At 34.3% G+C, this 13,671-nt stretch overlaps 1 protein-coding gene across 6 annotated transcripts in view; it reads left to right on the top strand.

The window, feature by feature from the left end:
* Positions 1–12,562, top strand: part of PAN3 (poly(A) specific ribonuclease subunit PAN3) — a 135,254-nt gene extending 122,692 nt beyond the window's left edge. For 2 of the 6 annotated variants that reach the window (XM_063102004.1, XM_063102001.1), the window contains 4 exons: positions 184–313; positions 771–835; positions 6,934–7,072; positions 9,669–10,141. In XM_063102004.1, coding sequence (XP_062958074.1) covers positions 184–313; positions 771–835; positions 6,934–7,072; positions 9,669–9,809 — 475 coding nt within the window. In that variant the 3' untranslated portion in view covers positions 9,810–10,141. Of the gene's footprint in view, positions 1–183; positions 314–770; positions 836–2,020; positions 2,180–6,933; positions 7,080–9,668; positions 10,142–11,108 lie in introns of those variants that run through there. The other 4 variants (XR_010024041.1, XM_063102003.1, XM_063102002.1 and 1 more) reach the window with 4 other exon arrangements.
* The last annotated feature ends 1,109 nt before the right edge of the window (positions 12,563–13,671 follow it).

Raw genomic sequence — 13,671 nt, 5'->3', positions numbered from 1 at the left:
AAAGTCAGGGGTTCGGATCCCCCTACTGGCCAGCCACCAAAACAAAACAAAAAAGTACTTGCCTGAAAAAGTTATTTTCAGAATTGTGTACACTTAGCTTATGGCGACAGCAGTGTTTGTGGGTTATGTTGTTTCTTAAATTGCATGTTGGGCATTCAAGTGATTCCTCTTTATCTTGGTTAGGTATTTGTTGACTGACCAAAACAGGATGCGAAGTGTAAATGACATCATGCCCATGATTGGTGCTCGATTTTATACTCAGTTGGATGCTGCTCAAATGAGAAATGATGTCATAGAGGAAGACCTTGCAAAGGTAAAGAGTATGTTTAGGAGAGTGTGCACATACTTGCATCTGTGTGTATAAATAGGTATATAACACAGTAATCATTGTACTAAATACAGTGCCTAATTTGCTAAGATTGCAGATATTTTTGTTCACACTGAATGTTCAATATTTTAATTCCTATGACTTCTGGGCATTTTTTTCTTTTCATTCAAGGCTTTGCTACAGTCATGTGACAAAAATTTTGTTTTCTTTCATGTGTTACTTGAATAATTCCTAAAAATGGTTAATTGCATAATCTTCTTGAGTACTACTATTGAATGAAATGCACATGTTTTTGTGTTTAAAAGTATAACCAAAAGGTGGGGATGTTAAAATTTATTGTAAAGGTAATATTGGTGCAGGATACCAGTTTTCGTAAGCTTTGGCTTTTATATTCTTTTAGCTGGAACATTAACATTCTCTCTCTTTTTAAAATGTTTTATAGGAGGTTCAAAATGGAAGACTGTTTAGGCTTCTAGCAAAATTGGGAACAATCAATGAGAGGCCGGAGTAAGGATTTACAGTATTTTATAATCGATTTTCAATCAAGAGCACTATTTTGCATAATGAGAATAAGTATTCCCTACTGGCTTTATTAGGGAGAAGAAAAGTTTTATTTGAAGTGATCTTAAGATTTTGTTAGCCATTAGGGTGCTGTTTTTCAATCACAGCCTAAGTTTGGTTGTCCTTATGAATTTTACACACATGCACATATAGAAAATATACTGTGTTAGAAATCTCTACTGTGGTTTGCAAACAAGGGAACATTTTATGACTAATACTGCCTCTACTGTGTCTCCTTTTTGAAGCCTGGTCAAATCAGTTTACTTTAGTCTGTTTAGAGACTTCAGAAAGCTCTAATTGTTGCATGCCTCTTGTGTTCTGTTAAAGTGCATATTTTATAGCTGCCATATTGGTGATGTTGGAAAGGCATCATCACTTTACACTGTTTGTCATTTAGTTCTGCCTCCTTTGTAAGTTAAAGTTAATCATATTTTAAGCAGCATTGATGTTTGTACTACATGACTGTCAAAGACAGGTAGAACAGAATTGCAGCTATTGTGACTTTAGTATGTTACATTTCATGAATGTTTCATCTGTTAATAGAGATAGGTGATAAGTAAAAATCATTGCTTGATGGATATTTTTGACCATGAAATTCAGGTCTACTTGCCTTTCTTCAACGTCAATAGTATTTTCCCTATTAATTTTTCTAAATGAAGAGAACATAACAATATATGTTGAATCATTTTCTGAAAACTCTTTTAGCAGTTTCTTCTGTTATTTATCCCTTTACTTTAAAGTGTATGCTTATAGTGCTATTTCTTGATTTTTTTCCAATATTTAATTTAGCTAATGACTCATCCCCTTCCCTCAACACACACATGCATGCACACACACATTCTACCACTTAACCCATAAATTTTGAGTTAAATCTGTATTCAGTGTTGACATTATTATGAGTAGATAAATACTGCTCACAGCTGCACCACATAGTAAAGCATGGTTATATTTCCTTTCTTCTGTATAGTATTTTGGGTTTTGTTTTCCCGGAGTTAATAATTATATAGAAAATAAAGTAGATGAAAAATATTTACCACCAGTTCATTCCAAACTCTGTGCAAGAGTTATAAAACACTTTTCCATATGGTCAAAAATAGGTAACCTATCAGTTGCTTTTTTTCTCCCCCTTAGAGAAATCGCCCCTGGAGCCTCTGCCCTTCTGTTCCTATCTGGGCTGCTCGCACTTTAAGCCTGCACACACTCACACTTTAGCACTGGAGCCTCCCTTCACTATTATCCTGAGAATTCTCATTGTTTCTCTTTTTGTGTTGGATATCCTGTTTCTTGCTTTTTTTCCTTGGTTTATACTTTTGATTTATTGGAGCACATCTTCCTGTAGCTTCCTGAGAAAGGTGAGTTTTTTGCATCCTTGCAAGTCTGAAAATGTCTTTATTCTACTTTCGTACCTTATTGATAATATGACTACGTATAAAATTTTAGATTGCCCTCAGAAAATTTTTGCTATTAAATGTTTTGAATGGGTTATATATGAACACATTTTTTTTTATCAGCACCGCACTCTACCGAGTGAGCCACGGGCCGGCCCTGAACAAATTTTTTTTTAAAGTTGAAGTTTGCGGTGAAAAATATAAAGTCTGTCTCTCATACCTGACATCCTCAGTCTCCCCAGTTACCTCCACTGATGCTTAGTTTCTTGTAATACTCTTCTAGAGTTACAAATACAACTCCTTTTACAAATAAAAATTGTAAACATAGGAAGTGTTCTTATATTACTTTTTACTCATAACATATCTTAGGAATCTTTCTATTTAGATATGTTTTGTAAATGCCAAGCATTATTCTAAATACTTTACAAATATGACCTAACTTACTCCTCCTAACAACCCTGTTTAGAGGTAGTGTTGTTATTCCCGTTAAATAGAAATTAAGTCATAGAGAGGTTAAATAACTTGTCCAAGGTCATATAATTAGTAAGTATATGAGCCAGGATTCAAATCTAGACCAATGGGTCGAGTCTGTACTTTATGGCCAGGTAATAGTCCATTCTGTGGATATGCTATAATTTATTTCTTCGGTTCCCTATGGATGGGGCATTTGGGTTGTTCTTTAGTCTTTTGCTAGTGCAAACAATGCTGCAGGAACTAATTTATGCACACTTAATTTTGTGCGTGTGTAAATATAGGCCCAATTATGATTGCTACGTTAGTGTGTATTTCACTAGCTATTCCAGAAGAGTTTACCAATGTGTAATTCCTGAAAGTGCCTCACCAACAATACTTGTGTCAAACTTTCGGATTTTTGTCAACCTATTAGGTGAGAAATTGAATTTCAGTGCAGTTTTATTTTGTATTTGCTCTTAATGAGCATGTTTGAGTACCTTTTTTGGTTTTGGTCCGTTTCCTTTTCTCTCTGTTCATATTCTTTGCCCGATTTTATTTTCAGTTGGCTTACCTATCTTTTTATCAATGCATAAGAGCTAGAGAGATTCACTATTCTGTGATTTTTTTTTTGAGGTTGTCATTTTTCTGTTTGACTTTGCTCATTTTTTTCCCTATATAGACATTTATATATGTGTAGTGTAATTGATGAAACCTTTTTTATGATTCTGGATTTTGAGTCATAGTTAAAAAGGCCTACTCCAAGATTATGAAGGAATTATCTCATGGTTCTTCTGGAATGTGGTTTCATTCTTTTATATTAAAAGTTTCAGTATGTTTAAAAATTATACAGGGTGTGAGGTATGAATCCAGCTTTTTTTTTTTTCCTGACAGACTACCTATGTAGCCCAAAAGCTATTTATTGAATAGTCTAGCTTTTCTCCATTGGTTTGAAGCAGCACCTTTTCCACACTATTTTAATTATGAAGTTTTAAAATCTTTCTCATCTCCATTTCACTGTGTGTTGTTTTGTTATTTTCCTAAAGCTGTTTAATTTTTTGTATAGATTCTAGAATCAGCTTGTTTAGTTAAAAAAAATTAATGAGCCTAATGATAGTTTTATAGGGATGATAACATGTTATGTTTATCAATAAACTTAGGGAGCATTTGTGGTTTTAGATGTTGAGTCATCTTAACCAAGATGATGGTATGTCATTCTCTTTATTGATGTCTATTTTTATATTCTTCAGTAGTATTTAAATTGTTCTTCATATAGTTAGAGCATACTGAGTTTATTCTTAGGTATTTTGTCTTGTTGCTGTTATAAATGGGAAATTTTTTCCCCATTCTTTCTTTTTACAGCTTGTTATTGGTGTACATGAAAATTACTGATTTCTGTAAATTTTGTAATCTGATACCTTATTGTTTGGATAGTTTTTCAGCAGAGTCTCTTGAGTTTCCCAGGTACATAGTCATATCATCTGCAAATAATGATAGTTACATTTTCTCATTTCTAATATCTATACTTTTCATTTCTCTTGAGTGATTTTGTGAGCTAGTATTTTAAGTAATAGTAATGACAGTTTTGTTCAAAATTGAAAGCATTGTTCCGTTGTCTTCTAACTGCCAGACGGATTCAAAGCCGTCTTCTTTCTAAATTCTTCCCTTTCCCACAAGCTTAGATTTTTTTCTTTGTTACTGATACTCAGAAATTCAGTATGATGTGCTTTGGTGTGGATTTTTGATTCATAATGATGAGTAACAGGTGGGCCATTTTAAGTTTGGAGATTCTTATGTCCTTCAGTTCTGGAAAATGGTCTTCATTTTTTTTCAATAACTTTTTTTCCTTTTCTCTTTTTGGAATTCTCTTTGCTCAGATGTTAGACCTTTGCAGTAGGTTTTCTAATATCCTCTTCTCCTGTTTTCTGTCCTTATCTTTTTGTACTGCTTTCTGGGCAATTATCTCAACTTTATTTTGTCTAAAATTAAAGTTTTTTTCTAATCCTCCTTTGAACTTTTTTTTTTTTTTTTTTTTTGGTGACTGCCCAGTACAGGGATCAAACTCTAGATCTTGGTGTTATCAGCACCATGCTCTAACCAACTAAGCTAACCAGCCAGCCTCTTTGAATTTTTAAATTTCTGCTATCATATTTTTAATTTCCAGGAACTTTTCTGTTTTCTGAATATTTGTCTTACACCATCTAATTCTTGTTTCTCTGAGGCTATCAAATATAGTTTGTGTTTTCAAGTTTCAATTGTTTTCTGCAGTATCATAGGAAATAAGGGTTTGCTTTATTTTGTTTTGTTTCATTCTCTCTCTGAAAGATTTCTGATCTTAGCTGTTCTAGAGGTCCTAGAAAGCTATAGGAATCTCTGTATGGGGGCAGTGATTGCAGAACGTCGAGCTTTCCTGTGTGATAAACTAGTGTAGTAATACTGTTATGTATGATTTTTGTTTGTTTTTGGTAGACTCCCAAATGTCGCCATTTCTCATGAGCAGCTCACCATTCCCTGAAAAGAATCTTCCAACCTACTGTCTGTGGTATAAGCCTGACAGCCAAGGTTTGGGAGCCAAGCAGGGGGAAGGTATTTGTTGAATAGTGTCTCACCTGCCACTCCTCAGTTCCTCATCCTGCTTTGCCTGACATCCCTGAGGCTGGAGCTTCTCTGATTCATCCTTTCTAGAATGTAAACCTTCAGATTTCTGCCAGGCAGAGGTGGAGGTGGGGTTGAGAGATGAATTATCTGTTTGCTGTTTAAAGAACCTTTCCTCAGCTCTGCTGTTTTCAGCCTTAGTCCGTAGCTGCATCTTCAGTAGTCCCTGGTGGCTTCAGTTCCTGAGCCTCACAGTGTGGCTTGCTTCTTGTGGACTTCCCCTTCTTGCACCTCTTGTAGCATTAGGGTTCAGTTTGATTGGGTCTGCTAAGTCATACCATTCACCCATCTGCTTTCCACCTTCCAAATTGTTGTGACTATCTCTTGTCCGCTACTGTTGCTTCATCTGATCCCTTTGTCTTGTGTTTATACCCCTTTTTAGACATTTACTATTAATTTGGTGGGCTTTTGAAAGGGAGCAGAGATCAATGGGTATGTTTAATATGCATTTTAATTGGAAGTCTACAGAGTGACCTTTGCAAAACATATATATGACTGTATTAAAACTATGTGGTGGGCTTCCCTACTGGTTCTTAGAATAAAGACCCAGTTTTTTAACATGACCTAAGGCTACATAGTCTGATTCCTACCTACCTCTCATCCTTGCTTTAGATCTGCCTTTTTTTTCTTTCTTTAATTTTCTCCTCTCCCCTCTTGCCTTTTCTCTCTTTGTACTTGTCTTCTCTCTGTCTGCCTCCTTGACTTTACTCTCCCTCCTTCTCTCTGCTAGTATTTTCTCTTTTTCTTTTATTCTCTCTTCTCTCCCACCCCATCCAGACACACTGACCTTTCTTAAGTTATCTCAGTGCTTCATGCCATCCTTTACAAACACTGATCCCCCTGACTAAGGGGCATCCTTCCTCTGGGAAGAGCAGCCACTACTGGCTCCAGGAAACCTTCCTTGCCATCCCAGATGAATTCATGTTTCTGTTCTATACCATATCCCTTTCTTTTAATAGTGTTATATAAATATGTAATTATAATTTTCTTTGGTTATTTCAGTAACATCTGTTTCCTTAGACTATAAGTTCCTAAGGTTACTGAAAACTAACAGTGGTCATCTGGTTCTCCAGTTCTTTGCAGCTTGATATCAGATGGAATGGTAGGAAACCAGATTCTACCTCCTTTTTGTTTCTAAACATTTTTCTATTTTATGCTCATTGATGAAGTGAAAGACATATCTGACCATTTCTCTCTGTAATCTACAGGGTGGGTGGAGAAAAGAATATACTCTTGTAACCTTGGTCTAAAGATATCTAAGACATATTTTTCTTTTTTCCCCATCTTATCTAATGGTAGGGGCTGAAATGAGGAAGTGATATAGACCAGGTGTGCATAAGGGATGATTGCCCTGAGAATTGAGAAATGGAAACTGGAATTTATATACTTTCGTGTTCAGTGAGACTGTTTTTTAAAACACTACACAAAAAAGCCCTAATTTCTTATTTATTGGGAAAAAAAATTAAACTAGGGGGTTGAGTCTGAAAAATAAACGTATGGCCATGTGGTACACAGCTTGAGTTACTGAGGTGACATGTGACCTTCCCTCAGGTTTCAGAAAGATCCTGCTTGGTCAGAGACTGGAGACCGTTACCTTTTGAAACTGTTTAGGGATCATCTTTTCCATCAGGTGACAGAAGCAGGTGCTCCCTGGATCGACCTCAGTCATATCATCTCTTGTCTTAACAAGGTAATTTGTATCTGGATTTTTGAGATAATAATGCTACGTATAATTCGTAGAGTTTTATCATCTACAGATACCAGGAGCCTTAAGAAATCAGGATATGTTCTTTCCATAGTCTATAAGGCGTTTTATTAATAACATTTTCTGGAATAGGATTTTTAATACCTGTATGAATAATTCCAGAATTTTTTTATTGTGGATCTTTTTATTGTGATAAAATGTCACAAAAATGACTGTTTGTCGCTTTATACTGTGTTTTAGTGACATGTTATTTTGTTATATTAAGTAAAACTATGAGTGGGAAAAACAAAAATAATTTTGTGTTGAAATATCTTTTAAAAATTGAATCCCTTTGTTCTAAATCCTTGTGAGTCATTTTGAATGTTATCAGTTCACTACAGGTATTATAATCAAGTATTGTAACAATAAGAACACAATACTGGTAACATCAGTAGGCCCAGCTGTTATAAATGGTGAATTAGAAGATTAGATGAATTAAGTAGATAGAAATATATCGTAAACTTATTTGAGAGGTGAGCTTAAATGTTTTTGAAAGGGCTGGAAGAGGTACAATTTATGGAGGAAAGAAGGAACAGATTTTACTTATGAATTACTCGCAATTACAGAGTTTAGTGCTGTCTCCCGAAGTAAATTCTAATCTTTTTATAAGGTATGTTTAAACCAGGGGATGGAAAACTGTAGTCCATGGGCCAGATTGACTCCACAGCTTGTTTGTACAGCCTGCAAGCTAAGAAGAGTTTTACATTTTTAAACGGTTTTTTGTTTAAAAAAAAAATAGACAAAGAATATGTAACTGAGACTGTGTGTGTCCCCCCAAACCTAAAACATTTACTATCTGACCCTTTGTAGAAACATTTGCTGACCTTTGGTCTAAACTGTCCCTAAATCATAAGTAACAAAGAAAATAACTACTATAGCACATGATTTAGAACTGTTAATGCACAGTGTGGTAACTCTTCAGGGAAAATGTTGAAGTGTTTTGTTTTTAAGTGCTACTTTGCCATGTTTGAATTTCCTTAAAACTCTTTAGAGAGTATTGTCAGTAACGTACATTAAGACAGCACAAAACTATGTACCACTGAACTAAACCAGTATGATTTATGTATTCATTTTCCCTTTATTTCTCTTAAGGGGAAAATATTTTCTGGAGAGCAATGAGTGGAGAGTAATTCTACCATCTTTTAGAACGTAGTATTCATAGTATCACAGCACCAGAAATTAAAAGTACACAGAGCTAATATAAACACTGACGAGTAGATCCTATGGAATAAGCCACAGACTTAAGTGAAGATTAATGAATATTAGGATAATTGAAAATTTGAAGAAAATTCTATGTTATATCATAAAACATAGTAGTAAATAATATTTATCCCAACCCTGAAGTATGACAATTTTCGGAGTTTGATAAATTAAAAGGGAAGGATGGCCATATTGATTATATAAACATTAAGATTTTACATAAGCTCATTTTGGTAGAAATGACAATTTAACTGGTAAAATGATTTGAACATTCAAACCTTCAGTGAGTTTTAAACATATTTTAATGAATCAATTAATGAAATAAGCCAAGAAAAAACATACATTGAAAACTAACAAAAATAAAGTGAAAGCCATAACAAGACAAGTTATTTGATGGACTAAGGATTAGTATTTATACTTTATAAAAGACCTCACTAAAATATTACTGCCAAATCTTAATAGATTAGTGGGTAAAGATCACAAACTACCATTCATATAAGCAGAAATAACAAAAGTAAATGTATGAAAAAAGTTTGATGACAGTAGTTAATGAAAAATGTAAATGAAGCTTAGCACAGCACTCACTTGGTGTGGAGCTGCTTACAACTCAGTGGTGTCTGATTGATAGCCTTTGGAAAACAATTGGGCTGTACATCCTAAACTATAAAATCACTTATACTTTATGTTTTATTATTTATACTTTAAGGATTTCTCCTAAGGAAAAAAATTTAATACTTTGTACAGAGAAAAATTAAGTAGATAAATTTGTTCCTTGCATTGTATGTGATTTGTGGTACAGAAGAACTGGAAAATATTGGGGGAATAATTATATTTACCAAATGGATGGAGTGTAATGAAAACAAATGATAATTAGAGGCTGACTGGTTAGCTCAGTTGATTTAGAGCACAGAATTATAACACCAAGGTCAAGGTTTGGATCCCCATACTGGCCAGAAGCCAAAAAAAAAAAAAAAAAAATGTCAATTAAGTATGTAGAAACGTAGGGCAGTGCTTTTTTGAAAAACATCTGAGTTTGGGTGGGAGGGGGGAAAGAGGAATAGGTAAAGGGACGTGAAAATCAACTACATTGTATTGTATATTGATAAATTAAAATAAAAAATAAATTTTTAAAATAAAATAAAATTTAAAAAAGAAAAACATCTGAGTTGAAAGTTATGTGCATACTGATTAGTGATATAAAATATTTATGGATATCTGAAAGAGAATGACAAAATTTTTAAAAAATATTTCATTTTCTATTATTGCAAATATCATTCTAAAATAGATATAGTACTTTCTCTTCTGCATGGTATGAACTTCATATTTTGTGTATCTGTTTCAGCTAGATGCTGGTGTGCCAGAAAAAATAAGCCTGATTTCTAGAGATGAGAAGAGTGTACTTGTGGTGACTTACAGTGACTTAAAGCGCTGCTTTGAAAATACTTTTCAAGAACTGATTGCAGCTGCAAATGGTCAGTTGTAGTATTTGCTGAAAAAGCCTGCAGGACATGACTGAGGAACTTAACCAACAGCAAATTGCACTACAGCTGAACTGTTTTCATCATCTCATTTCACATTCGGGAAACAAACAGGAGATGAGCAAAGCTGCTTGCACTTCAGTCAGGTACACTGTTACTTGAAAAGAAGAATGTTTTACTTATCCAAGAGCTATGGCTGCCATTGGAGGCTATGTCTGTGAAGAATTTATTTTAGATTAAGGAGGATCATCAGGTGAATGATATTCCTGCTTTTGTTTTTTCCACTTGTATATGCACTAATTTTAATTTTTTAAAGACTTTTTTCTCATCTTTGAACTTTTGCCACATTGTATACTTATTAAGGGAAACTATTTGCAAGGACATTTTTGGGAAACAATGCTGGGCAGCATTTTTGCCTTTGAGGGTTGCAGAATTTGCTCTTTTTGGGATGGGTTGCCCTGAAGAACATAATGGACCAGGTAAATAATTTCAGAGAAGTACAGTATAGTGCATAATTCTTGTAAGAGTATCGTATGCAAGCTCTGTATGCCACCCACTGTTAGTTCAAATTGAGATTTTTTGTTTTGTTTTGTTTATAAGAACACACAAAGAGAAATATCAGTGAATTGTTGGATATGAATTCCCCTGTTGATTTAAATCTTTTCTGAATGAGGATTGGATATAGTATCTGAAGGAGCACATACAGCTTTTTGCTCCAGGTTCAACCAGAGCCCTTTTTTAAAAAAGATGTTTGCCTGCTAGTCAGATAAATTTACATTTATGCAATTTTTTTAATAGAAAAAAATTAAGAAATTGTGCTACAGGCCTAAAGTTCAGGAGTATATTTCTTTAGGTTCTTTCCAGTTTACTTTTTTTGTATAAAGTTCTATTCTTTGAACCACAGCTTTATTATGGTACTTTACACTGGATACAGACACAGAGACACTGTTCGGAAGATGAACTAAACAGCAGTGGTCTGGCAACAAGAGCTTTCTGGTGTTTTACAGCCTGAATCTGGAGGGATAACGATCTGCTGTGCCTTTGCAGTCACTGCTTAGCCCAAAGTAATAGTACTTTTGATAATAACTCACTCTGTGGGATATTCCTGAATAAGTCCATCTCAAAAGTTTGGAATTTTCCTCCTCTTAACTTTCTTAATATTTGGACATGTAGTTGTCGCCAAACTTGGGTATTCATGGAATTTCTAGTTAATGAAATACCTATACTTTGATACTGAAGACTGCCAAATACATAGGAATTTTTTTTTTCTTAAAAAACAGTAATGACTGTATCTCCTTTCCCAGCACTGAATGTTTTACTAGCACTGGGTGCTCACCATGCAACTATGAAGAAAATGTGGAAACTCAAAAAAGGTCAGGACAGACTCCCAAGCACTTGCAACTGATGTTACTGTCTTCAATTTTAATAATTATACATATTTGTACATTTCAGAGAAGTTTTTACTATTTCTCTGTCCACTTTTTATAAGCTTTAAAATGATTTTCTCTGCCTTGAGATTTGCATCGAAAAAAAGCACCTCTCTTCACCTGAAAGCTTTGAAGACTAGAGACACGCTTTATATGTTTTAACAAGTGTGTTTGAGTCCACGTTTGGTAGCATCAGTTGTTGAGTTAAAAAGAAAATCAATTATTGCATTTGATCTGGATGGATTTTAAAAGAACATAATGTTCAATATTCAATGGATAATTAACATTTGCCACCATAACGCTCTTTTTTATGTAAAAGGAACAAGAACTTGGAGACATTAACATGCAGAAGTCTTCTATCATTAGCTCATGTATTTGAGGAAGAGCAGCTGTCTTTTTATATGTTTTTTGACAAATCATATTGTAATTCTTTTGTACAAAAAAGAACTTGTATTCTAGAAGAAATATGAAATGCTTAATTTATAAGCGGGCTGGAGATTTTTTCCAATATTGTTTTCTTTGAAAATGAAAGGGGATCATCTATTTTAGTTTTGGGGTCTGGGAACTTTTTGAAAATTTAATTTGTGGACCAATGTTTTGTGAAAGCTAAGGAAGGATAGGGGTCAAATAGGGCTTGACTTTCTCATTCTGTATAGACCAGCAAACTTCCTTCTGCAAGGCAAGTTCACATCGCAAACCCAAGAATGTCTGCACCATAAATGCTAGTTTGCTTCAGCCCCTAGTAACCTCAGGACTTGGTTTGAATATAAAAGATAGACAGCTGATATGTTTTCATGAGTAAATATTGTCATCCAGAAAACAGTTGGTGTCAGGTAATGCATATTTTTTTAAGCTTTGTTTTATATTTATTTTTCATTAGTTTTTATTGGGAATGGTTTTCAAAAGAACTCTCAGTTCTGCTTAGGTGTTTTTTTGGGGGAGCCCTCTTTTCCATACTGTAATTTCATTTAAGAGGTTGTCTAAAAGTTAGTCTTTTTCATTCATAGGAAGATTTTTAATATCTGAGGAGAGTCAAATTAAGGATATAGGCTTCCCATACCTTCCTGTTATAACAAATAAAAGCACAGAAAAGACAACCCTTGAAATCATGTAACATTGGTCATTTCAGTTTTTTGTACCTATTTTGAATTCTGTGAGTGTATTTACTTCATTGTAAATATTTTTGAGGGTACCTTAATATTTTGCTTTTTAACCTTGGTTCTGTGATTTGGATGTCAACAACTTCCCTAAAAAGCACCAGTATGTTAAAATCTCATGTCATGATCCCAATGTGTTATTCATCTTTAATCCTGTTTTCAGTCTCTATGTGTACCGCAGTATTTTTAATAAAGAATTACAGATATAAATTTGTCTCTTTTTTTTCCCACCAGTTAATGTAACCAGATGATGGTTGTCTTATGCTTGGGTTTTAAAAGGTTGTATGTTACCTATGTATTTTGGAGGAATTTTCATCTTTGGATGAAATGATAGCAGGTGTATTCATTAATTTATTAAATATTTGTTAAATGCCAACCTACTGTGTCCTTGAATCTGTTCAAGGCACTAAGACTATAGACATGGGGACTTGGTATTTACAAAATATATAGTTATACCTAAACATTTAAATATAATACATGGCTAACTGTAGTTTAGGAGAGGCTATTTATGCGAAAGGATAGGGATACATAGCTAGTCTTTGATTCAGTACTTCATTTACCCTGTAGGTGATGGGTGTTCCTACACCCAAATTTTCCAGATATGTTATTCAGGGTATAAGGATAAAGAAAATATGGCAAAATATTAACACTTGTTGAACCTGGGTAGCGTGTATTTATTATGGGGTTTTTTTTCCCCCTGTATGTATGAAATTTCTGTACATATGAAATGAAAAGTTGAAAAAACTATAGTACAGAATAGAAGGTGGTAAGGGGTTTAAGGCACAGGCGAAGGGTAACTAGAGTAGAATGGAGAGATTATTTCCAACTGAAAGGCCAGTGCATTGCTTTCAGGAATTGAGAGAAGTGCAGGAGAGCTCTTGTGTGGAATACTGAGAGAAATCTATGGATTCCCTGGGAATCCAAATGACCTGTCTGAGTTCATGGGAAAAAAGGGAGACTAGTCTGCTTAGAATAGAAGGTGTGTTTGGAGAATCTTTTAGTTTAAATTTCTTAGGGGAAAACATTTGAAATACTGTTAAAGTTAGACCGATATTACATTTGATATGCTTGGTAAGTGGAGCTATAAAGGCTTTATCACTTTTATCTCCTGTGCTCTGAATGGTCTGAAAGAGTAGATTATTCTTCCACTTTTAAAGCACACGAAGGGACACCTCTGTAAAATCTCTCTGTATACACTGCAGGGGCAGAGGGAGGAAAGAGGATTTTGAAACCCATGTTTTTAAAAGTTATTGAAAACTATATGGCGTGGCGGTTAAGAATGG

Source organism: Cynocephalus volans, chromosome 7, assembly GCF_027409185.1.
Source record: "Cynocephalus volans isolate mCynVol1 chromosome 7, mCynVol1.pri, whole genome shotgun sequence".
NCBI lineage: Eukaryota > Metazoa > Chordata > Mammalia > Dermoptera > Cynocephalidae > Cynocephalus > Cynocephalus volans.
The sequence above is the reverse complement of the archived record's forward strand: the minus strand, read 5'-3'. Positions and strand labels throughout refer to the sequence as shown.